Source organism: Alosa pseudoharengus, unplaced genomic scaffold, assembly GCF_046254945.1.
Source record: "Alosa pseudoharengus isolate Yale_2024_CS ecotype anadromous, Long Island Sound unplaced genomic scaffold, YU_APseudo_1.1 YU_APseudo_1.1_scf_8, whole genome shotgun sequence".
Taxonomy (NCBI): Eukaryota; Metazoa; Chordata; class Actinopteri; order Clupeiformes; family Clupeidae; genus Alosa; species Alosa pseudoharengus.
The window spans coordinates 22,749,377-22,768,511 of NW_027468870.1; the positions used below are offsets into that span (position 1 = coordinate 22,749,377).

The following is a 19,135-nucleotide window of genomic DNA, read 5'->3' on the forward strand; positions in this document are numbered from 1 at the left end:
GAGTCTCCATCTGAAACGAGGAAATAATTCATTACCATGCCTTCATTGATTCGGAGCCTTCTGCAGGCCCCTTATTGCTCCTCACCCGACTTCAAACGTGTGTGTGTGTGTGTGTGTGTTTGTGTGTGTGTGTGTGTGCGGGAGCGGGGGAGTGGAGAGCGAGGGGAGCGGAGTCCTCCTCATCCACGCCTCCATCAGAGGGGAGTGCCGCGGGGGCCTCGACCGACGGAGACGCTCATTTTATCAGCCGAAACCGCTCCACGGAGATCAGCGTTTTTCCCCCTCTCGTCATGGCGTCCACAACAAACGTGGGGAAACTGACTGAAATCGGCGTGTAAATGTGCAGATATCACCAAATACAAACATCCACTGGGAAGACTTAACAGATAATAAGTTGACAAGTAATAACTGTGTAATAACACATAAATAGTGTTGTAGTTAAGTTAAACTCATTCATAAAGTAAATTGAATTTGCATAGTTGTTACTAAATGATAACCAGTAACAAACGATAATAGGCCACTAATATGGGGTCATTCATGAGAATATGCAAAATAAGTCAGACAGAAACAAATGTGGAGAAGAGTCATGTAAATTAAATGTAAATATCAGTATGAAATGGAGTGGAAAGTGAGTAGTCTAGGAAAGTCCCCCTAACGCCCAGCTCACATGTGTGTTCCAGACACTAGCTCCGAGATAACATCAGAGCAGAGGGTTGAAGGAACTCTGTTGTTAGCTTTTAGCTTTCTCTCTCTTTTAGCTGTTAGCTCTCTCTCTCTCCCTCACCTTCTTACTTCCAATCTCTTCCTCTCTCTCTGATCTTTGTGTTTATGTCAGGGTGCCCGTATTGCCTTTCAGCCGTGACGTGGTGGCCAGTGCCATTACCTCGCTCGCCAGGCAGCTAGGCTTCTCATGCTAAATAGTGTCCTGTGTATATGGTGATTGATCTGTAGCCCAGAGAGTATCCAAAGGCAGAGCAGTGGTCTAATGAGCTGTACAACAGATGGACCACAGTCCATTTCACCAGTGGTGAAAGACCCATACATTTGTGGACAAGTCATCTCACATGCTGGTGCGTTCCGTCCATGTGGTGACGCTATCCTCATAGTTGGAACAGAGATGTATGATCTGTCGTTCGGTATGTGAAGTGCAGATGTGTTTCTTTGGCAGTTAAAATATGTCATTCTTCCAGTGTCCCTCTTTTCATTTTGACCCTCAATGTGTGAAAAAAAGACATTTGTTTGCTCAAATCGGGAGGGAGTTGTTTATTCGAGAATACATTTTCGCAGACCTGCAATCGCATGGATCATCAAACGCTGCCATATCAACGCAGAGATTACCGGTAGATGGAGAGCAGGGTGTTGTCTACAAACAAATGGCCTTTGACATGCCCTATATGCTTCTGACGGTGGTGCTGCACAGGTCTCCAATATGCTTGGTATTTTTATGACCAAACAGAAAACCGTCTAGTAAGAGAACATTCTAGAGCTGCAAGAAAAGAGCAGCTATTTTATGGCTATAGTCAGATGAATGAAGCAGCCAACTGAGACATGATCTCGTTTGCATTTGGATTCCTGCATGCTGATAGTATTTGTAGATGATGATTATTTACACATTACACATATTTACTGTAAATGAGTGAGATGTGAATCAGGCACATAAATAGCTAAAAAATGATATCATGTAAATAATGCATAGACATCCAATCAGAGTAGCATACTGCAGTCTTAAGCACTCTCATTAAATCTTTTTAAAGTCTTCTTATGATATGCATGTTCATTTATAATGCATCGCTACCATGCAAGGCCTTTGAGTCGGAGTGTTGAACACGGTGTGATTTGATATTACACTACAAAGAGTAATGCTGCTAAATGAGAAAGTGGTGCACAACAGGTGGCACACACTCAAAGTTTGATGTGAAGTGGGTGGCGCAGTGGGGAAAACTGTTTGGTTCTGCTCCTTCATCCACTCACTGTGACAGGAACCGAATGTGTGGTCTTATAACTTATATGACAGTCTGTTGAGTAGGCTAGTGCTATAGAAAACTTCTGTATAGAGAACTACCATTCCATACTACAATTTCCCAACTATTAGCCAAGGTTTATACATTGATTTTGCAAAATTTCTTCACCTATGAGGTTAATACACAGGGGCAATTAATATGGTATTAATATGGTTTTGTTTTTTACTTGCATAAAACACTGACCTGCGGTTTATGCCCAATCCGGCTAATACGCAGGAATTTACTGTATATGACTATGCATATGCCCATGATAGTGCAGTGACAGGAAGTGGTATGATATGATTTACGTTTACCTTTAATCTGTTTAGCAGACACTTTTATCCAAAGCCACTTACAAAATGAGGAATAACATTCAAGCTACAATGCAGAGGAGACCTTAGGTAGGAATTACTGCTGCATCAGTCAATACTATTACTGGAGGATAAGAGTGCAGACGTTCTAAGCAGTAGTCAAAGTGTGCTAGAAGAAGAAGGAGGTAGACATGGGAGGAGAGTAAACGTTAGGCTGTTAGCAGTGCTAGGAGAGGAGGTATCCGTGGAACATTTGTGTCTTCAGGAGCTTCTGAAGACAGACAGGGATGCCCCTGCTCAGGTGGCACTTGGCAGGTCTTTCCACCATCGGGGGGCTACAAATGAAAATACTCTGGATTGCCATGTGTGTGAGGGTGTGTAGGTTCATGATACCAAAATACCATGAAATAGTGTGATATAGCTTTAAGTCTATATTGCCCTCCCGGTAATCTCTAATCTGTGAGATGCAAATTAATATGTTGAATTAGCTTTAGTGGCCAGTGTTACAAACCAAATCGAAGAGTTCAGGTTTCGCTAAAGGGTTCTGAGAAGCAGATTAGAATATACAGGCACTTGAATGAGGCAGGGGGAGGGTAGCAAGAGAGGAGTGGCATACCAGTGTTTCCCATACACGGCGGGGCGCCACAGATTAATATTCTATATTTAATTTCATATTAAATATAAGGTCAAATCCTTGCATTGCCATTGAGCTGCGCTTTTTATGCACGCAGCCTTTCTCCTTTCCTCCAAGGAGAAGTACGAACCTTTATTTTAACTATGTAGAATACGTTATGAATTGCATCCACACATCTGCAGCCTTTCAACTGTGTTACAATTGCAAGGGTTCCCTCAAATGTCTTACGAGTGACAGGCACTCAATTAGACCTATACACTACCAAGACGATCTTAATACCCCCCCCCCCCCCCTCCAAGTCAGCTACCGCCACAAATTGAATCCAATTCTGTGGGAAACACTGCATACTGTAGCTCTCTTGGGGATGATAAAACCAGTCTTTTGGTTTAGTGTTCGTTTGAAAAGGTTCTTGTCTACACAGCAAGGCCTGAGCTTCAGGTTTCTGCTGGGTGTGCACATGTGAATCACAGTGCTTTTAGGTGAAGCTGTGGGGTTCACTCCAGGGCCATGCGGAGTCTGATAAAGGTGCTAGCATTAATTATCTTGTATTGTGACTGTGAATGCGCTGCATACCTGTGTAAAGTGAGATTTTGCTGAGATGGTTAAACAGAAATCCACAAGCATTTCTTCTTTCAAATATACTGTAAGTGGATTTAAGTTCAGGTACAGCAGAGGCAATAAAGAAAGAAGAGAAAAAGTGGAGAAAGTTGGTGTTCAAAGCACTTTTTTAAATTTGTTGCTGAAACCGTTTTTGACATTTGGCGCTGAGCTGGTATGCAGTTGTTTCATACTTCTTGTAACTGGTTTCTTTGCTGCAGTAGCCTGTCTTCACTGTGGGACAGTGAAGTAGGTTCTTAGTAGTTGATCAAATGACCTGGTAAAGTTTGGCTCTCACATATGAAAACTGCATGAAAGCGTTACAGGAACTTGTCTGTAATTTTAATATATCACTTATGTCTTCGAGGCAAGGCTCTCATATCAGTTAATCAACTTGTCCTCAGGAACCCTTTAAGAGCCATTTTATTTTAATTTTCCTCATGGCTGGGTGTTGTACTGCACCCTTGTGGATTTGTTAATTGTAAAACCCATAATTTTTGCTCCGGGTGTCGACACGTCGTGCTGCTAGATGACTATTGTTCTCGACTTAACTCGCACGCCATTTGCGCCCATTGCTCCTTTGCGGCTGAGAACATACAATGTAACTGCCAAATTTTCCTCGTTGGAGAAGATGAGGGGCTGATTGTTCTCCAGAGAGGGACATTAAAAGCAGTTAGAGGTGTGTTAAACCTCTCTAGCTGGAGGTCAGCTGAGTCACACTCTCTGGATGTCTGAAAGCGAGGCTTGTTACTGCTGATTAAACTGCTTCGGGGCCAAAGGGAAATTAACAGTCTGACAGTGATGGTGAGATTGTGACTGTAGCTTGGATATTTTCTCATCAATCGTAAATGTAAGAAGAAAAAAGATTGTGTGATTTTTGGAAGAAAAATAAAATTTAATGAAATCATAACAACCTAAATAGCAGCTGATTGAGTTTTATACATGATTCTACACACAATCTTTTAACATCAGAACCTTTTTAAAAGAATGATAAAACTTTGGTTACAAATCTTTGGGATAGTCCAAAATACTTCCTTGTATGAAGATGAAAAAATCCCTCTATTGAAAGGCTGTGTCAGCCTCAGTATATCTAACTGGCTGTTTTTTTAAACATGGTTGTTGGATATAGAAAGAGAGAAATAGATTTTTCTTCATATCCGTCACCTCATTCCACCCCGAACCACCCCTCTCCCCCCAGTGCTGAACTCGTCTCAACATTTCCATCAGTCTGACACCCACGGCTTCCCCCACCCGAGCTCTCCTCTCTTCTCCTCCCCTCTCTTCTCCTCTCCTCTCCTCCCCTCTTCTCTTCTCTCTTCTCTTTTCCTCTCCTCTCCTCTCCCTCTCCTCTTCTCTCATGCTGTCCTGTGACTAAAACCATCAGCCGTGCTCCAGCAGCCTGGCCGTGCCAGCACGAATTTCCGCTTGTGTTCGCCCTCTTCTGTCTTTTGTCCGCTGCCATTGGCCCCCGCAAACCGTGACCGTGGCCGTGGCCGAGGCTGCGGCTGCGACCCAGAGGCTCAGCCGGTCCAGGCCTCGTCTCTGCCATCTGCAACGAGGGGCTGGGTGATTGCCACGAGGGGGGCGGTCGTCACGTGGACCAGTGCAGTCACGACGCCAAAACCGCAACCACGTGTGTCTAGCCAAAGTTGTCTAGACAGTGAATCCATAACTTGGCCAAAGGGTTAACATCTATGTCACGTTCTGTCTCATGCAGCATGCTGTAATTATGTAAGATACTCGCTTTAGTCGAATGGCACAAAAAATGGCACACACACACACACTCAAAAAAACAGATCGATGTTTGTTGTTCTTGGTATTTTATAATCTGTTATTTTAAATTATAATTAATCAACAGCTCATTCATATTTGGAACACCGACCACAAACACCTACAGCAGACAGGTTGGAAAACCTGTCGATGTGTCCACATTACTCGCATTGCAAGGTTACGTCAATCTTAATTAATGACATGTTTATAACAGAATCCACTCTGACCATGCATAAATCACTCATCTATTGACCCTTGGGAGACAGAGGACACCTAAAAAATAATTAGCACCGTAAAGTTAACACTCAGTCATCACGATGATGAAGTGAAACAGGTCGAGAGGAATTAGAGCAAAGTCAATGGAACGCCCTAAAGCTGTCATTACAGTTTATCTCCCTCTTTTTTACAGGCTTTGCTTCTTTATCATCAGAAAAGGAAATAGGTGTCCCTATCGTTGAGTGCCTTTGCGTCCCTAATGTCACTGCTGGATCACCTTGCAGTCATAAATAAACAAGGTCAAAATATATAAATAGATTGCAACAAGTACTGTATACAAGGTTATTCTTATGTATTCATATATTCCGGTGTTCCAGTGAAAGTGGACTCAATTGATGGATTTATGTCTATGGGATTTACTTACTATTAAACAGCTCCTTTATAGATCCTGCTGTGTCTTTACGTGGTGTATACAGGGCCTGTGTGAGTTTAGGGGATCTTTAGAGGGTTTGACCAATTAAGTAATGCAAGTTTTGATGAATTGCTGCATCTTTGAGCATGTTGAATGTCAATGTTATTTTAAGTGGCCTGGTCATGAATGTTTGTTGCTGTCTTGAAACTGGGAACTATATGCTTAGTCTTGCACCCTATAATGGTTTAAAAAAAAATGATCCATTCACATTGCAATACAGTACAGCATATCTTTCCATGCACCTGAAGAGTAGAGTTACAAATAGGCATGCCAAGTCACCAATTGTTGAGATATAACAGAGAATATTATATATTTTATTTTTCCAGTAAAAAGCATAGTAATGCCATTATGAATGTCAAGGTTTCCCCAGGTTCAGCTTCCTGGAGCCAGTGGTGATAATGGTCATGTTTATATTAGCTATATGGTAGTGCCATTATTCACAGCATGAATGAACCTGCCGTGACGTCACGTGCGGTCAGAGCGTTTTTGAGACGCGGAAGTAATTTTACTCACAATTTCTTTCAAAATTTTTTTAAATGCACATTTATGATTTATTTTTTCACGCAAATCGAGTTCCTACACTATTTATCTACACGTTCATTCAAAGGGGTCTTCAAACAGAACATGATTTGAATGAGTGGACACTGCAGTTGACGAGGCCAACTTTAGTGACTCAACAACAGCACAGTATCAAGCTCATTTGTTATTGTAGGTGTTGGAAAGTAAAAGGATAGACAGTCAGTGTATCCATAGAGTACCAGTGTAAGGTCAGCCATATCCCACACTGCAAGCATCCCATGCCATCGTCCAAGGGCCCACCCACTGGCCACCCAAATATGTTCCGCAGCAGCCCCTCATCTCCCCCCGAGTTCCGTGTGCGGTTTCCCGGCGGCAGAACATTTCGCCCACGCAGAGGTTACTGGAGACAGTCCTCTCAAACCAGAGATCAGGGACAGATAACAAAATACCAACAACCGCTTACCGATGCTGGTCCCCCACCACCATTTATCAACAAACAACAAAACAAATGAAAAAAATCCCTTATTACATTTAGAAATACAGTGGCCTGTTATCCTTTCTAGTTAACATATGGATAATTGGACAATTAAAAATCATTAAAACTCAGTGTGACTTTATATTTCTCACTGAAATTCACACTTTCGGATATCTTTTATGAGCATAATTAAAGCAAGATAAAAGTAATCCTTCCGACTACACCAAAAATTGCTTTAGTTTGGTTTGTGCAGGGAGTCGTACTCACACAGTCACTACACAGAACCAACAATAGGTTTACTATTTATTTCAGAAAAGCAGAAATGAAAAAATAAAAATCTTCTCTTGGCACAAGTTCTCTTGAGACAGGGCCAAGCAGCAATACACATCAATTTAAAGAGCTGTCACTGACAAGCTGTCATTATAAAAAGCACAACAGCAATCTAATCTGGCTCAAGTCCTGGTATTCGATTAACATCAGGCATCCTCACAACCCCAAACCTTTCTCAGTGGATAATTGCACAAGTTTAGTGAACTTGTGAGGCATCAAAGAAATAGCACATACACCTCCAAACTAAACTCTGAGGTTTATCAGAAAACTTTAGAGAACTTGCTTACCCAGCATGGTGTACCAAAAAATTCCATTATTCTTTTGCCTGATTAAATATTCTACTCTTGATACACAGGTATTGATAAACCCCAGTCTTGGAAATCACTTTTGACATTTCAGGTAATGGTCTTCAAATCATTTGCCAGTTTAATTCATCTTAACCTGTTGTCTGAATTTAAAAAACAGCAGGAGGAACAGCATATTCTTCACGCAAATGTAGCAGAGGTTTGAATGATAAAACAATATATAATGTATACATTAATGTATACATTAACTTATGGTAATGGCACATGGTAATCGATAGTATTACGCAATGTGATTCTTGAATTTAGAATATCATTCATTTATTTTAAAATTCATTCATTTATTTGAAAAACTGTATTGTATTTTAGATATGAATGATGTATTGCAGAGCTCTAAGTCTCAGCACTGTTTCAGTATTTTCAGATACTGTATGTGAGATATTTGCATTTGACTGTTTGCTCATGAATGAATGATCTGGTGATTGGAAGACAGACCTTCCATCATTTTTAGGCAGGCTAACAAGAACCATAAGCATTACACTGGGCTATAAGACAAGATAGGCTACTGTGCCCCTTGCCTTGCAATTAGCTGTTATTACCTCCGCCTGGAAGTTATGTTTTCATCAGTATTGTTGGTTGGTTAGTTGTTGTTTGGTTGGTTGGTTTGTAGGATTGAGCCAGAACAACTGTCCCGATTTTCCAAGTTTTGTTTGCCTTTTACTCACGTTGCGAGTACGGTAACTGCATTTGGCTTGGCGGAGGTATGCAATCTTCTGAGGGTCACTATGTTCTATCTGTTCTCTCTATTGTACCTATTGTGTTGTTTGCAACTAGCTGCTTGAGCAGAAGCAAAAATGCTAGGCTGGCCAGACGGTAAATATGTTTCCATTTTCCCATCCCTTGTTCATTAGAAGAAACATGCCATGTCAATTGTCCGGTAAAATAGCAATGTTTATTTCTTTATTACTTAACCTGCATCTGGGTCAAGTTTGATGGTTAATTTTTTGGACCATAATTAAATAAACTAGCATACCGCATGTGTACAAACTGTTGTTTATGGCTGAGTGGATTTATAATGGGTCACTTGACCTTTCATTTGCAACATTAATACTGTAGCTTAAACAAACAGATATGACTTTCATGTCATATTAAAATAATTTACAGGTTAAATATGGCCAGGGCTCCAGACTGCACCTGTTTCAGTAAACATTCCCTCAACCTCGAGGCGGGGAATTAATCACGCAATTTCCTTTTGTCTCCCAGCAGGTTAATGTGATCCGCTGGGAGAGAAATGACATGTTCTTTAAATAGTGGAACTAAAGTTAGGTTAGGTATTTGTGTGTGTGTTTGTGTGTGTGTGTGTGTGTGTGTGTGTGTGTGTGTGTGTGTGTGTGTGTGTGTGTGTGTGTGTGTGTGTGTGTGCGTGTGTGTGATCCAAGCCATGCAAATTAACCCACGAAAAGTAGCATGTACAAGGTATCATCTCAGACTCACAGCCTTTCATTTAGCATAGACACAGCATGTGGTCAAATAATAATTTAAATGATTTCGCCTCATAAATTCAATCTTTCTTCCAGGTATTCTTTCCTTTCACCAACCTCTGCAGAGCCTTATTCTTATTCTTCACAGTGGCCGGTGTTTCAGCATCATTTTGTGAGTGGAGCAGAGCCGGTCTGTGTATTTAGAATAGCTGTGAAGTTCTCCCACACCTTTGGAGATTAGGGTGCTCTATTCAGGGTGATTAATGAGACCCTAGCTGATTGCCCGTCTCCACACTCTGAATTGCTTCCAATCTAGCTTGACGACAGTCATATTCCTCACATAACGAGGTCCAAGGATAATAACACGGAGGGCTGTTTTTTTCTGCCCCTTTGATTTTAATTTAATCTAAAGAGTGCTTGGATTTCTTTTGATTTGCAGCCTTGTGCATTGCATAGCTTCTCTGAGCAATACCAACAAAAGGAGTGTTTTCAATTGCACTTCCACTTTTTGATTCTGATGGTATTTGAAAGAAGAATTCTTTCTTGTGAGATTATATACGGTATATTGTATTTACACCAAATGTTCTATCTCTTCAGCACAACCTCACATTTAAAAAATGCATTCATACAAATACACACATCCGGCTCCGATATCCATTCCGCAGAACTGCCATTGGCATTTTGAAATAGAAACTATTGAGGGGGGGGGGGGGGTCTAATTCTCTCAAGCACTGTTTTTCAGTATTTGTGATCTTGGCTGGGGTGTAATATTGTTCAAAGTGTTTCTGGGGTAATAAAATAGAAGCTACTCTAAAAAAGAGTGAATGTATAATAACTCTTGTCTGTTTGGTGCTTCGCGACACAGCATTGAGTGCTGTTTCTGTGGCGCCATTCTCATTACGCTACATTGTCTTAACAGCTGGGAGGGAGGGTCCGCAGAAATGGTCCTAATTATGCAGGCCACTGGTTGACAGGACTCTAACAATCACAAGTGTTCATAATGCAGACACTGTTGACCTTTCTCTGACTGCTTAATGCAAATTTTCCCCAGTAACATCTCCTGTCTATCTGTCACTAGCCTATTATATAGACGTGTAATATGTAATATATTGTGACCATATTTACATAATCTTGCAGGCCCCCAGCCTTTGCTTGATGAGTTGGGATTATCTGAGCTCATTCTCCTTCATGTAGACATCCACAGGGATATTTCCATGGATCTTAAGGATTTTATTTTAAGTCTGTGGGGAGGAGCTGGGCACAGTTAAGCTAAACATATGGTGCACACCATTAAAGGGGCTCTAAGCGATGGTAGGTTTTTTAGGCTAAAACATTTTATGTCACTTCCTGCAAACATCACCTATAACCAACCGCTAGCTGTCTGTGTCCTGAATACACTGTAAAAAAATCTCTGTGGACAGCCCAGGCTCCAAAAACGGCAACAAAAAACATCCTGGGCAAACCTAGCCGATAAAAACGTAACAAACTGTTCCAGCAAATCACAGACGAGATGCACGTTTTGGAGAGTTTCAATTGCACGGGAGCAGCATGGGAGGGAGGGGGAGGAAGTAACGAGCTTGCTCTCTGTTTTGTTTGAAAGTCAACAGAAGTGACGTTGCCCAACATCGCTTAGAGCACCTTTAAGCATAGAATCCAGCGTGTGTAAGGGCGAGTGAAAGCCGTCTCCTTGCATGACCCGTTTTCGTAGATCCTTCACGCCCGTGCCAGCTAATGTAACGTGGAGTGCCAGCGCGTCTCAGGCAGCACACGGAAAACGTCATCAGTGTGCCATTAGCATCTGCGGTAGGAGGCGCAGCCGCGACGGATGAGCAGACGGAATCAGAAATGCAACATTCATCATTTCCAGCGTTCGCGTCCCCCGTTCCTCCTCTGCCTACAGCCATCCAACCCCTTTCTTTTGTTTTTCGAGGGATGTCTTATTTAAGCACGTCTGGGGCTGCGTAATGAGGGAGGGTGTGTGGGTGGGAGGGGGCGTGGGTGGGTTGGTGGGTGTGAGAGGAGGTGGTGAGGAGATACTGAGGAGGCTCGGCTCTGAGGCGCAGTCAGAAGCTTCCGTTAGTTTTTCCCACTGAGGGAGCGACAGCGTGCTCTGCATTCATATTATTTAGCCCCTGTCTGCCCAGACGTGACACCACTGCCCCATCTCGCAATGGCAGACGGAAGAAGAAAAGAAAAGAAAAAAAAAAGCAGTGATGGGTCGATCATTTTGGCGAATCCTTGAAAAGTCAATTACGGGCACACAGGGCTATTTTTGGAAAAGAGCGACGCGAGAGAGGGGATGTGAGAGTCATTAAATAGATAATGCCATGTCAAGCTTACCCAACAAGTGAAGCGACAGGCCCCGTTAGAGGATTTGTAATTTGTTGGTGCTTCTCGGTGAAGGAGGCCATGGCAAGTGCAGCGGGCTGGTAAACAGGCGCAGTGGTGGCGTCTCAGCTTGTGGCCGTCTCCAAATGAAATCGCTGGAGAGACATTTAGTCCATGCTGCACTGCACCCAGTGGGAGTCAAATCAAAGATTTTCCACAACAGAGAGATATTAGATTCTTGTTTTTGCATTTATGTATCAATGGATAGTTGGTTCTCAAACTGCCTCAGTTAAAATCTTTGTTTTTGAATTCAAGTATCGATGGATAGTTGGTTCTCAAACGGCCTCAGTTATAGTCATGATGTCTTGCAGACCAGTAATCAGGACCATAAGCCATTGTAGATGTAGATGTTAGATTAGGTTTGTCTCATTGACAGTGGTGTAGACCAGTGGTTTTCAAAGTGGGGGCCGGGGCCGCAAGGGGGTGCCAGGGGGGCCTCAGCAAGTTGGAAGGAAAAATAAAAGCAACAAATACATTTGAAAAATATAAAATATACCCATTACTATGAGGGTTGTTATACAGTGCCATTATAATAATTTGTCGCATATCTGAACATTATATTTTCCATGATAATGACTGGGAATAATAGTAGAGTGATACTGTAGCTCTCATATAGCAGAAAGCCCCAAATGCAATTTTTACACACTGTATGTTCCATCGCAAAGTGCTTGTGGCTAAAATAATTATTAGGATTAGCTTAATGTATTTTTACATTTGCCGTAGTATTGTCAATGGGTTTAATAGCACATCAAGGGGGACCTTGGCCAGAACCTATTGGTATTTGGGATGCCTTGTCGTGGAAAAGTTTGGGAACCCCTGGTGTAGACTACAGTATTATGCACTGAGGGTTTTCTCTATGTCTAAATCATGTTTCTCAGTTCTGATATTGACATTTTCATTACTACTTTTACATGTAATTGTCACAATGTTTTGCATAGCTTAGTCTGTATCAACATTCAGAAGAATCCATGTGGAATAGACTTACACACACACACTTAGACACACAGAAACCCATAGTGACTTATCTTAGATTATAACATTTAACAGCACAATAGCATCTGGAGATATTATACATTATTAATGTTTTGTGCTTTTACCTGCCGTCTGTGTGTCTGAGTGGACTGTCACCACTGTTATGGTTCTTTTCTCAGTGCAATTAGATGAGCTTGGTGGAGCACAGACTTCAAGCAACAAAAGTAGGTTGTCTTAACATATCATGGACGGCATTTTGTTCAAGATCACATCTGTTCAAGCAAAGGTGTTGTTTCTCTTTTACCCACCACAGGAGTGCTAAAAAAAAAAGGCTTGTCGCAAGTAATTGAAAACTGCTCAAGCTTCGATTATATCTGAATAGGTGCTTTTGTGCAAATTATTCAATAGAGGATTGTCTTCTCCATGTCACTGAAGAGGAAGTACAGTAATATCTGGTAGAGCAAACCATGTTCATTTCATCCATTCCAAGTGGAACAGATAAGTCAAAAAGAACACTTCCAAATGGGATATCTTCTGTCTACCATTTAAATCATGGTACTTGTGTTTGATTGCTCGTTCTAATGGCACTTAGGGACAAAAAAAACAAGCCTGTGTCACGATGCTTGCTCTAAAGGCATGTTCCAATCACGTACAATGCAGCACAACAACAGAAGGTCGGAGAAACTGGAAACTCATGTCATTGGTGTCAAAGTGTTCACCGTATTAGGCTCGTCTGTGTTCGTGATTGAATGGAATTTCCACACTACTGCACACTGAGGTGCCCCCATTTACACTGTTGTCAGATGGCAGAGATCATTATTTATTGAACCAGTTATGGTTTTTCCAGAGCGCCCAGCTGGTATTGACCCTGGGTGGTATTTATGACATCTTTACCCACCTCCCCCTCTTTCCTATCACATATTAATCACATACATTATGGCCACTGCAGAGCTCATTGGGATACTGGTTGTTGATGTGCATTACAAAGTGATATGAATTGAAATATTGAAATGTTGTTGATCTTAATAATATACTGTATGTCTCCTCAACATGGCATGTGTTTTCTGAGAGGGCTTTTCCTCTGTCGACCAAATTGCAGATATATTGAGGTGACCTATTACAGATAAATTCAGATGACAGAAAGCCCTTTCAGTGTCATAAGGTATTATATGACAGTCTTTGTATTCCTAAATTGCTTTTAAAGGTCTTTTGCGCACATCTTAGATCATAGTGGCATAATCTGTGTGTCAGAGTCGGCAGAGTTAGTAGAGGTCTTGTGCGTGCTGTTGTCGTACCTCAGGTTTTTAGACAAGATTATAGGACATTTGCAATACTGTGGCTCACTCCAACTCACCACTGCTTTTCTTTTCTCTCTTTTTTTTCTCAATAGAGGTCATTCAGCTGAGTCTTCCAGAGGATAAGAGATTAAGCATCACCACGGTAACAGTGGGCCTGAGCACAGTCCTCTCGTGTGCCATTCAGGGCACACTGCGGCCGCCAATCATCTGGAAAAGGAACGGCATCATTCTTAACTTCCTGGATCTGGAGGATATTAATGTGAGTTGCCATTTTAGCTCGCTCTTTTAAGCTGTTCATGTTCTAAACAGAGTATGTAGTGCCAGTGTTCAGACACATCATAAATCACTCAAGGGCATGATCGAATGTTCACACACAAAGGTTGTTTTGGAAAGCACCTAACTGGAAAGTTGATTGTGTTTTTTATTTGTTAGTTTTTTATTTGTTTGTTTGTTTTGGACTTGAGGGTATTTCTGAAGGTGAAAGGATCAGTTTTAAACATGTACACTTTGAAGTAAAATAATTCAGAAATGACTTTGTTTTATTTGATGGCTGTTGAATATTTGATAATGCACAGGAGTCTCAGTTGGGGTTCTGTCTCATTGATTTTAAACAAATAATCAATACAGTGAGATAAAGGTGCACCAAGGAAAGAAAAAAAATTACAAATGGTGGCAATCATGAACAAACTGTTTGCATCATATTCTCCTGTGCACTTTCATTTTCCAATTAACGACTAGCCTTGTTTTCACGTCTGCTGTGGATCATTTGTTGTAATTGGAAATAATGAAATGATTTGGGTCTCAGGAGTTCAGCCAGCACTCATGCTGTTTTCAAAAAACACAAACCATGTTCAAAAAGAGAAAGAGAGAGAGAGGGAACGAGTGATTTGTAAATCCCAGCATGCCGTAGTTGGGAATTGGCTGAAGTTAATGAACTGTGGAGCACTTGTATTTAGCTCACCTGCAATGCTGACAGAGTGTAGATTTGTTTATCCAGCTACTGATTAGAAATCTCTAATTGCATGTTAATGAAACGCCCGTTAAGTCTTGCAACAATAGCCTTAACTCACAATGGAACAATGCTAAATTGAAGTTTTCGTGTTCAGTAAATACAAGCGCATCAGTAGCAGTGACATTATGCTCAGTCTTTCAAAACAATTTGCAACTAGCAACTCAGCATATGGAATCTAACCACTGATGCCATACCAGCACAGTAGCTTGTATAAAGCCTCACTATCAATGCTTAATAAAAAGTAAGGTACAGTACAACAAGCATTCAGCAAATGCTAGTTTGTGCAAATGAGTTTACAACCTTCAATCACCATTTACTGTCCCTGATAAGGTGTACTTACACGCCGAAATGACCCATTTTGGATGAAAATGGTCTTGTTTTAAAAATCAATGAGTACATAGATATGAGTGATAGAATTTCAGTCCGTGGAGGCGTAATAGAACCATATTCTATTTTAACCTTATGTACAGCCGCGAGCCTCTGCTTCATGCAGCCCTATTTGTCTACGGCTAAATTGGGGCATTTTACATATTGAATAGCAATTCTCCCCAAAGTAATTGTGTTGTGTATGTTTTTTTAGTCTGATTGCACTCAGGGTAGCACTTCAGGGAGGCGAGACAGAACGGGAGTTGGATACACAGCAGATGCTGCACTGAATTTCTGGCAGGTTTTTTCAGGTCAAAAGAATAGATCGAAAGCTTGATCATCACACACAAACAATTCCCAGCGTAGAACACATAATTCATAAGCTGTGAACAGCCATTTGTAACACTTATAACCTTGATAACATGTCAACACGTTTTAAGCAGCTTTAACAACCACGGCGCGTTTAATTAGCACGTCTTCCAGGTTTCAACCATCACAATGAATTTCAACTCACTAGCACAAAAGGAAACACATGGAGTTCAACAAGCAGTTTTTTTTGTTTACTTGTTGTATGGTGATGGTGAAGGTCTTGCAGAATAAGGTATTAATTAGTGACTTATAATGACTAACAAATGGCTAGTATGCTACTAATATACATGTTAGTAAGCAGCTAATTAATGGTGAATATGCATGTCTTAATATAAAGTGTTACCATATTTTCAAACATAAAGACATATAAAATAAAGGTATGAATAATAATAAAAACGCTGTAGGGCAATTCCACGGAAAATTGACTTTTTGTCACATCCATAACGCCAGTGAAATCCCTTGGCATTTGTATGATGTGAATGATAACATTCATTTTTTCTCATGTACATTCTTCAGCCAAAAATAGCAAATGCTCAAATTTCATGTAATAATTCACATCATACCATGCCATCACATTTTATTGGCATTATGGATGTTACAAAAAACATAATTTTTCATGGAATTGCCCTGTACTTTTATCTGTATTTTGTTTAGCATCAGGTTGTTGTATCACAGTTTATTGATGTTGTTGTTGTTGTTGTTGTTGTTGTTGTCAAACAAGCCCAACCTGCTGGTCCGCTCTCACAGAACTTGATCTTGTCACTTGATGAAAATTAAGTCATCACCATAGGTCTAATATAGATTTTCCAAAAGGCCAGCGAGCACATCAAGCCCTGCTATCCATTTGACATTAGTGAATGCAGCTCTGCAGACACACTCATCTTCAGCAACTCCTCTCCCCTCCCCACCTCTTCTCTCCTCTCCTCTCTTCTCCCCACCTCTTCTCTCCTCTCCCCTCTTCTCCCCTCCTCTCCTCTCCTCTCCTCTCCCCTCCTTTTCTCTCCTCTCCCCTCCTTTCTTCTCCCCTCCTCTCTTCTCCCCACCTCTTCTCTCCTCTCCCCTCTTCTCCCCTCCTCTCCTCTCCTCTCCTCTCCTCTCCCCTCCTTTTCTCTCCTCTCCCCTCCTTTCTTCTCCTCTCCTTTCTTCTCCTCTCCTCTGCTCTCCTCTCCTTTCTTCTCTTCTCTTCTCTTTTCCGCTCCTCTCGTCTCCTGTCCCTGAGGGACAACACTATTTAGTGTCTTAATCCCTCTAATCCAGCGCCACAACCCCCGGGTGAGCTGCGCATCCTGAAAAACAACGACCGGCCTCGTTCATCACCCTAATGTTGGTTATATTTTTAACCCCTCCTATTTATCAGGGTTTGGGATGCACACGTTGGGGCTCTGCTCCCTGTGTCTCCCCCTGTGGTGCTCTCTTCAGCACTCCCCCTCCCTCTCTCTCTCTCTTTCTCTCTCCCTCTCTCCTCCACTGTCCCCCTGTCCCTCTCTCTCTCTCTCTCTTTCTCTCTCTCTCCCTCTCTCCTCCTTTGTCCCTCTCTCTCTCCCTCCCTCTATTTCCTTCCCTCTCTCTCTCTCTCTCTCTCTCTCTCTCACTCTCCCTCACGCTCTCTTCTCCTTTCTCCTTAAATTAGGACTTTGGTGATGACGGCTCCCTGTACATCACCAAGGTGACAACTATTCACATGGGCAACTACAGCTGCCACGCGTACGGCTACGAGGAGCTGAGTCAGACCCATGTCCTGCAGGTGAATGGTTAGTACAGCCGCATGTTTAAACGTTTCCTATTCACCTGGTAGCATTTTTGTCTGGAGACAAAAACTAGGCCCGTCACCTGTCTCTGTGGGTTACGTGAAAAAGTCACTGGGTGCCTGTTTTGAGAACGGCATGGTTTGCAAAATATCAAAGGTGCATATAGCTGGGGGGAATCAACAAGACATTTGTATTCAGCCATGTATGAGTTGTTTATTTCAATCCAACAGCAGAGGAGCCATTACAGCAACATCAAATAACCAGTGGCAGCAAAATAGGGGACATGTTGTCTACAGTTTTCAAAGCGCACAGCTTCAGAAAGCCATTTGCATAAGACTTCTTTTTATTTTTTCCTTTTTACTGAACGGTGTGATTACCAATGCTTGGTCTTCAATAAGCACCTCGTGAGAACCACCAGTGCTGCACTGAATCAAAGATAATAATCCAATTTCAGAGCTTTGTTTCATTGCTGTCAGATAGGCAGTGGAAAAATAGCAGGAAAACATTTTCAATTAACTGGAACAATATACATGATTGTTATGCTTTTTCACGGGGGATTGTGGCTAATTGAAAACCGATACAGCTGCAGTGGGGACCAGCTCGCACCGCGGCGAGCGTGAGCCATACTGTCGCCAGGCAGCAGGTTATCTTCCCACACAATTACCAGCCGGCCACGTTCGGTTCGCACAGACTGACACACCTGGAAAATTAGTAAACAAAAGGATATTTGTCAGGCTTTACTACATTCTTGTGAAAAGTTGATATTTTTTTAACCTGTGTTTATTTATTTATTGTTGTTTTCAGACAGAATTCTAAGCTGTACATTCTTACTGTTTGCCTCCCAACCTCCCCTGTTGCTCTGTTCTAGTGCCCCCGGTGATTCTGGTGTACCCCGAGACTCAGGCCCAAGAGCCCGGCGTGGCCGCCAGCCTGTACTGCCACGCAGAGGGTATCCCCAACCCCAAGATCACCTGGCTGAAGAACGGCGTGGACCTTCAGCCGCGGGCCACCAAGCAGCTCTCGCTTGTCGGTAAGTCGGACTACTCTCCCGTCCCCTCCGTTTCCGAAGCAGTTTTCCCTCCTGATTGCCTGAAGATGTGACCAGCCAGAGGGGGAGTGATTCATTCAGGGGAACATTTCAGACTGTCAGATTGGGCCATTATGTGTCAGAGTGTCATTATGTGTCAAGCACAGAGGTATATGTTTAAAGCATTGTGTGACCACACAAATAATGGCTGCCGTTCTTTTTTTTTTCACCTTTATTTTACCAACTGATTGCACTCACATTGGATATGGGAACATACTGATGGGATGGCAACAGTGTGATGGGGATGCATAGACAGACAGTGAGGTAAAATTGACTTGTGAGCACTCACACAAACATTTGTCAGGGAATTTTACTTTTCAGGAGCTTCTTCACGCTATAGCTCTGATTGGAGGACAATTTGGCAGCATATTTTCACTAATATTTACAGAAAGCTTATGTTATGAATGTTAGGTTTCCTCCAGGTACACTTGGATATGCAGGTTTGAACTATTATTTTCTCTCTCCAATCTACTCAATCAGAAATCCCAGCTGAGACTGAACAATCACTTTTTTATAATGGGACTGTGTCACTGAGGAAAAACATGTGCACAACAGTGGAAAATGCACCTATAAATCATGTACATGTATTGTATGCACAAATAAATCAGTGATTACAATGCACTGCTAAGACTTAAACTCTAAGGTAGCCAACACGTTTTTATTCTCCCATTATTTCATGTCCTTATTTCATTATTATTTAAATAATGTAATCTAAGAGAGGCAGTTTTGTGCAACACTCAATCAGGCAATCAATCAAACACTTAGTAATCGGATATTTACCCTTTTTA

General features: G+C 41.8%; 1 protein-coding gene across 1 annotated transcript in view; it reads left to right on the forward strand.

Annotated features, from left to right (window-relative positions):
* The window catches only part of fstl4 (follistatin-like 4), a 65,767-nt gene that overhangs the window by 37,631 nt on the left and 9,001 nt on the right, over positions 1 to 19,135 (forward strand). The window contains exons 5-7 of the mRNA XM_076274927.1: positions 13,858 to 14,024; positions 17,143 to 17,263; positions 18,129 to 18,290. Of these exons, the coding sequence (XP_076131042.1) occupies positions 13,858 to 14,024; positions 17,143 to 17,263; positions 18,129 to 18,290 (450 nt within the window). The remainder of the gene's footprint in view (positions 1 to 13,857; positions 14,025 to 17,142; positions 17,264 to 18,128; positions 18,291 to 19,135) is intronic.